The sequence below is a fragment of the Corvus hawaiiensis genome, chromosome 6 (genome assembly GCF_020740725.1).
Source record: "Corvus hawaiiensis isolate bCorHaw1 chromosome 6, bCorHaw1.pri.cur, whole genome shotgun sequence".
NCBI lineage: Eukaryota > Metazoa > Chordata > Aves > Passeriformes > Corvidae > Corvus > Corvus hawaiiensis.
The window spans coordinates 41,477,637-41,485,000 of record NC_063218.1 but is presented as its reverse complement, the minus strand read 5'-3'; the positions used below and the strand labels follow the sequence as shown (position 1 = coordinate 41,485,000).

At 45.2% G+C, this 7,364-nt stretch overlaps 1 protein-coding gene across 4 annotated transcripts in view; it reads left to right on the top strand.

Annotated features, from left to right (window-relative positions):
* The window catches only part of TSPAN18 (tetraspanin 18), a 120,773-nt gene that overhangs the window by 109,530 nt on the left and 3,879 nt on the right, over positions 1-7,364 (top strand). For all 4 annotated transcript variants that reach the window (XM_048305795.1, XM_048305796.1, XM_048305793.1 and 1 more), the window contains 3 exons: positions 2,272-2,370; positions 3,611-3,790; positions 6,619-6,702. In XM_048305795.1, the coding sequence (XP_048161752.1) occupies positions 2,272-2,370; positions 3,611-3,790; positions 6,619-6,702 (363 nt within the window). The remainder of the gene's footprint in view (positions 1-2,271; positions 2,371-3,610; positions 3,791-6,618; positions 6,703-7,364) is intronic.

The window sequence follows — 7,364 nt, the reverse complement described above, 5'->3', positions numbered from 1 at the left end:
GCTGCCACAACTGTGTTGTCAAAGTGTGTGTGAAGCTCTAGTTTTACCAGTAGGTCCTTTGCTCCCTTCCCAATTGTCCTTGCCATAAAAATCCAATGTGCACAAACGTCATCAGGGCCGGTACTTGTTTCAGCTAGAGGAAGGCCATGAGAATGGCAGTAGGACTGTCATATTTCATCCTCCTTTGTCAGCAAGTTTTTAAAAGAAGACTTTTTTTATTTTTGGCCTCATTTTTCTGAACTTGAGATGCTCAGGATAAGCAGTTATTTTCCTGGCAAATGTACCCTTCCAGCATTAGGCTTTGTTTTAGGCCAAGTGTTGTAAAAATCACACACAAACTCTGAACAATTTCCTCTGGGATTACTGCTGTCAAAACAAAGCTTTCACTTTATATTTAAATTACTCTTTTGTTTTAGACCCCAACAAAGGCAGCGGGCTGGGATTATTACCAACGGTAATATCAGTTTCAAGGTCTGTGCTTCAGGAACAGATGAGCATCAAAAAAATGTGCTGCTGTGTGCAGGGTTGGATGCTGCATGGATAAAGCATGTAGAGAACGGGAAGGAAAGGAGAACACCGAGGACATATTTCAGCATCTTCTAACTCACCTTCCCTCAGTGCACCAAATTCCCAAGGAAAAATGCCATGCCCTCTGGTATTTTAATATTCAAAAGCAAAAAAATGACTGAATATCTGTCCAAAAAAAGTAATTTAGGAATTTAACAGCATAACTAATTAAAGGTAGTGACATTGAGCTAACTGCATGATTCAAGTATTTGTGACAAAGTTTTACCCGTTGCTGATGAAGTAATTACATTTGGCCTTTGTTTGTATTTGTAAAAGAGAAGCCAATACTACATGGTATTCAGGATCTTTTAAAAAGTCACCACAGCCTTTTTCTCTTTTCAGTCCTTAAATTTTGTGATAGAGTTACAAACAAAACAAACAGTTTTGTGCTTGTGCTTTTGTGCGCACCCCTAGAGCTCATGCATATGCATGCGTATGTGCGATATTTCACGTTGCATATCAAGAACCTGAAAGCAGCTTGTAGCAGCCTCTGTTACTGCGTCAGCAGTGCTGTATGAACAACAGGGGGGAATAAAAAAGGTATTTTTCAGGCAGCTTAATTCCTGATCCTGCAAATATGCAACATCACAGCAGTGCTGTAGCCAGCCAAGTCCAGCCCCCTTCGCTGTGGCTTTTGCAGTGGCAGAAGGTTTTGCCTGTGTGGCAAGTCACAAGGTATTTTGGAGAAGGGACCACACAAGTCAACACCTATTGGGAACATGAAAAGAGGATTTCTTTAAGTTTTTGTCCTGAAGTGACAGAAAGGCAGCAAGATTGAACAGGGATGTTCAGTTTAACAAGATTACTAGGATTGTATGTTTACTATTCCTCCAGAGAGTCATCCTAAGTAAATGTAATTTCAAGGTGTCTAACTTCTCCAGAAGACTCTGAGACAAATTTGTGCATTTTTTCTGTTTTACTGTAAATATAAACAAGGGTAAATGAAATTCCAATAATTTATATTGTTGACTTTTGGAAAAATGTTTAAATTATCTAAACACAAATATAAAGAGGATTTTTTTTATTTATGTACGCAGGTTAGTTTAGATAATCTAAAGCATTGTCAAGGAAATAGTGGTTTTTTCTGATTAATAAGCTGAGTTGACTATTTCCTATTCATTATGTGTTTTTTAATTCTTTTTCTTTTCCAGAAAGTTTCATGTTAGGGCTTCATTCTGCTTTCTCACACATGGAAGTAAATTCAGAGCAGTTCCCCTATTGTTAGTAGGAAGTTAACTAGTTTGAAGGAAAAGTGGAGTGGAAAATCATGCTTTGCTTGTGGACTTCATGAAGCACACCAAGTGAAAATACAGTTTGGGCATGGATTTGACAATCTTTGTAAAATCTGGTTTAGGCCTGTTTCAATTTATGAAATACTTTCAAATAGTGCTGAAAATTAAAAAAAAAAAACCAACAAAAACTAAAACCAACCAACATTTAAGTGTAAACATAATCTTAATTATCTTAGAAGTACAGATATAATTCAGTCCCTGATTTTAATGAGTGACAGTTTTATTCAACAGGTATCCTTCACTGTATACATAGATATGGCTCAGCCAATAGCTTTTCACATATTTCTCCTATGAGGTTTGCAAAAAAAAAAAACAACAAACCCAAAAAAACAAAGAACCCCCAGCATTCACAGAAGGGAGCTTTGGGAAATGTTGGCAATAGCCTTTACATTTCCACCTGTCTGTATTTCAGCTGACCAGAGAGTTTTTCACCAAGGAGCTGAAGAAGCATTACCAGAGGAACAATGACACGGATGTCTTCTCTTCCACCTGGAACTCTGTTATGATCACAGTAAGTCAGACAGCACCAGCCCCATTCTGCCCATGGTCAGTGGCCACCAACATGCTGCTCAGCCCACACTCTCAGCTCTCCCAGGGTCAGCCTGCTTCAACCATCCTGTTGTGTCCAGCCTAGCACCAGGGCTTGTGGTTGAAGGGAGGTGAGACTTTGGCTGGCAGTCAGTCTCTCAAATGGAGATGCCAGTTCTGAGAGAGACACTCTTAATGACTGCATCAGGGTCACCTGATTTGCCAAAACCTGAGGCATTGGACCTAAATGGGTACCCCCAGTTTTCAAATATCAGGCACAGAGAGCAGTGGAGGTGCCTGCAACTGGGTATCACTGCATTTGCTCTGGGCCTTCTACCTTGCAGTCTGCTTCAGAATTATTCCCAGCCAACAGCTACCAAAAGCTGGCATTAACTAATGTTTTGTGGTTAACAGCAGCTTAGGCAGGAGTGTTTATGATATATTTTCACTACAGAAATAATAGCCATCAAAATCGACTTTGTCATTACATCCCTAACCAGGCAGGTTACAGGTTGACTGCCATTGGAACTGCAGTTGTTAATGCGTACCACAAGAAGTTCAGTCTGTGTGTGTGTGTGTGTGTGTGTGTGTGTGTACACATGTGTTAGTGCTCTGCACACCCCATGGTGTGTCCCTTCAGGAGTGAAAAGCAGGATGTCAGCCTCTGCAGATGAAAAGTCAATTTTAATCTTAAAAGGAAAAGATGATTGCTGCCCTTCATGCTGATTCAGGACTTTATTAAAGATATTTCCTCTTGCTGACTGAAAGGAGACAGAGTCAGGGTATGACTTGAATCCTTAAAAAGCATCTGACTGGAATCCTAAAGAGGGACCTTATTCGAATCACCTAGCAGTGCCTTTAAGCAGCAACGATCCTGGCCATTAGCCATGGGGAGAAGGGGTGGTTGGGAGCCTGGGCTGTACTGCTGGGTGATCTCAAGCAAGTCGTTCTGGATATGTCCCAAAGCCCCGTGTAGTTTGCAGCAATATTCCCAGTAGTACCTTAGAATCTACAGTATGACATAGAAACAGTGGGACTTCATAAAGACTTCAATGAAACAGAAGCTCCAACGTATGAGCACAATCCACTACTTTGGAAAGAACAGTTGTCTCTGCTTTGACTAAAGCTTTGATCCCTATGAGAATAGGTCTTAGATTCGTCACGTCTGCTTTCAGGGAAAGGTATCAATTCTGTTTTCCTTTCTTCTCTGTGCCTCTCCCTAGTTTGCCTGCTGTGGAGTGAATGGACCAGAAGATTTTGAAGCTATCCCTCATCTTCCATACTCCTCTTTGGAAGGGGCGACACCGGAGGCTTGTTGCCAGCGAGAGCTGCAGAGCCGGGAAGGGATGTTTGTCAACAAGGAAGCTTGTCTATCAGGCATGGAGAGGTTTCAGAACCGGCAGGTAAGGGAGGCTGAACGCTGGGAAAAGAAGCCTCACAGGGGGCAGAGAGACAGCCGCAGTGGCCATGGGTAGCTAGTGGATCTGGGAGGCCCTGACTGTACCTCACATCCTAGTTACACTCCTGCTGACAGCTTTTGAAGTGATGGTATGTGGCTGATTTTGAAAATCCCCTTTCATTGCATACACTGCTAAGTCCATGTTGTGCTGTATCATCAGAAATATGAAGATTTTCCTAAGAGACTGAGAGGTAAGGTGGGAATTTAGATCAAGTTCTGTTGTGTTTCTGAAGGTTAGAACTATCTCTGAGAAGTTAATTAGCAAGCCAGCACAGGTCAGGTAGGATGGGATGGAGTTGACTCATACTGGCTACAGGAGTGGTTCCAGTTTAGTTCACAAAGACTCCTAATCATTATATACAATCAAAACATCAAGGGTTAAACAGCCACAGAAAACCATGTCTGTTTCCTAAGGAAGAGAAGAATTGGAGAGCTGCATTTCTCTGCTTCTTTTATCTTTACCTTAGAAAAATGGCATTTCTTACAGTTGTCTTCCAGTACCTACAGGGATCCTACAAGAAAGCTGGAGAGGGACATTTTATAAGGGTGTGTAGTGATAGGACAAGGAGGAATGGCCTTAAACTGAAAGAGTGTAGTTTTAGTCCAGATATTACCAAAGAAACTATTGACTGTGAGGGTGGTGAGATGCTGAAAAAGGTTGTCCAGAGAAGTTGTGGATGCCTGATCACTAGAAGTGCTCATGGCCAGGTTGGATGGGGCATTGAGCATCCTGGTCTAGTGACAGGTGCTCCTGACTGTAGCAGAGGGGTTGAAAGTAGGTGATCTTTAAGGTCCTGCCCAACCCAAACCATTCTATAGTTCTATTCTATGATTGTTTTGCCAGGCCTCTTGGCTTGGCAATTTTTTGCAATACTGGGCTGGGACAAGACAGTTCATCCCATTGACACTGGGTCAAGTTTCCTTCCAATGTCACCAAGACGTGATGTTTAAGAAACTTTCCAGCAAAGTTCCTGACTGTGTTCACCACAGCATTAGTTAAACCAACTGAGCTCTGTATTGACAGTATGTACAAGCCTCCTTCTCCCTCCAGACTAGGCAGTGGTCCTCTTTTCAGCACTTAAGAGCAGATTGAGAAAGAGAAGAAAGGAGTTTGGAAGCAGCATGTGAACTGTTCCTTGGCTGGCAGCTGGAAGTGGTTGGCAAAGGCAGTCTGGGTGAGATCATAGCAGACAGCACCATGCTGCTTCTGCCAGGTCTGATTGCTGGGAATAGATAGGGAGGAGAGAGATGACACACAGCAGGGAGGGAAATAGAAATGCATTTTGAGAAAGAGGGTTAAAGTTTTCCCTGTGTAGTGATGCTGAGGCTTACAACTTCCATGGAAAGGGAAGGTTTCCTGCAAGCCCATGTCACCACAGAGTGTTGGTGGGAGAAGCTGTATGCACAGCAAGTGTCACCAAGCACAGTGGTGCACTTCTGTAAAGTAGGAGAGACAATCTCAAGCAACTGAGAGCTGAATTGAGGCATTGCTGGAGCAAAGTCAAGCTCTTGGGACACCACGCTGGTAGGACAGTGCTGACCATGCTTGTGTTCACCCCTGTCTGTAGCCAGCTGAGCAGAGCATGCTGGAGGCTGGGTTAAGGTCGGAGGTCTGGCAAGCACATTTGTTACTGGACTGGATGCTTTCCTCTGAAAATTTGGCTGAAACATGTCTGGAAGAGAGCTGATGCTGAGTGGTCTCATGTTGACAAAAGCATGGTTTTAACAGCTCAGTTACTGCCCCAGCAGTCTGTGTCCCCTAGGCTGGCCTCATGAGTGAATCCTCTCCATGTCCTTCCTCACTCTCTGCTGGTTGTGCCTCACTCACAGCGAGCAGGCTCTGGCATGGACAGAAGTACATAACTATTGTACTGTCTTTGCAGTTCCAATGCTTTCATTAAGGGTGGAAGGAAAAAACCCAGGTAATCGAAACATCCTAGCAGTACAGATAGGATTAAAATGTATGTGTGAAGTATATTCTCAGTGGAGGGGAAGCTGCTTTTCATACTGGACAAACTCCAATCTGCTTCTCTTTTTATGTGTCCCGTGTTTGCAGAAATTTCCCAGTGGGTTGAAATTTTATGCTGGGAGAACTGAGGCCAGGATAAGCTGGTGATTTCCAGAAACATCCTGAAACCTTTGCAGGAAGATCTACCTGCTGTTAATTGTATTAGCAATAATAAATTTAATTAAGGGTGATGGTGGCTATGCTTCATAAGTGGAATAATTGCCATAGTGCATGGCCCTGAGTTCTTAATGAAATTCTTCTCCAATAGTGAGATCAGCAGGTGTTCAGCCAGCCTCTTTTGGGGCAAAGCACAGAGAAAAGGTCCTGGGCTGCTAAAGACCTGCTGGCTGTGAGAGATGAATCAAGAATCTCCTGCCTTGGCTTTAAATAAATCATCCTTTTCACTAGCAGCCTGGGATGTCTGTCACCTGCAGTGAGTGTCCTTCCCTCTGTGCTTAGTCTCTGCCCTTTGCAGATGGCGTTCCTCTCTGTGCTGCTCCTCTCCGCCCTGCAAGAACTTGCAGCTCCTCATGGTCAGTGAGGGGTGTGAACCATTCCCACCCCACTACAGCAAAACCTTCCCCTCCCCAGCACTGTCCTGTGGATCTCTGCCTCCTGTGCCGTGGGGCTGGGTGAGGTGGTGAGAGGGAGCCGTGCTTGTGGTGCCTGGGTCTGAGAGCACCTCGCGTCCTAGTGAGGGCTCTGCTGCGAGAACAACAAAATGTGCTGCTCAGGTGTGTCTCACCACGTTTTGTCTTTCCTAGGGCTGCTACACCGTGATCCTGAACTCCTTTGAGACGTACGTGTACCTGGCAGGAGCCCTGGCCATCGGAGTGCTGGCTATTGAGGTACTTACTGTTGTCCGCCTGGAACAAAAGCGGGGGCAGTAACACATCCAGCAGCGAGGCAAACAGGCAGCTGCTCCCCCTCGCCAAGGGAAGCTGCTCTGGCAAAGTGCAAGCAGGCTCTCAACGCGTGGTTTTAACTGCCTGGAAAGAGGCTCCTCGATCCTGTGACACAACAGGCAGGGAAACACCCGATGCCACACGCCTGCAGTGCCACCTCGTGCCGGGCCTGCACAGAGCTCGGGCCCTGCCACGCTGGCCACAGGGCCTTCGGGGATCCACTGCTCGCCACGGGGCCCGCACAGCCACTGCTCCCACTGCCGCAGTGCCCGGCAAGCTGACCGATCTGTCACTTGGTTAACGTGTTCAAACCCGGCCTGTGCTTTAAAACCTTCTGCTTAGAGCCTGAAACTGTATGGAACCCAGAGCATCTCCATCGTCCTGCATCAGTACCCACTTCTTTGGTGATGTCTCTGACGAACATCCATCCACCAGACATGGTTTTAGCCCACAAGTGATGTCCCTGTGGCATTGCAGGGAAAAGGCTGGGTACTTTTAAAGTCCCCCATGTTGTGCAAAGGAGGGAGGTCTGGGCAGAGGCCCAGCAGCCTCCCTCAAAGGCTGTGCTGTGCCCATCCCACGCAGCAGCAATGATGTGCAGAGCA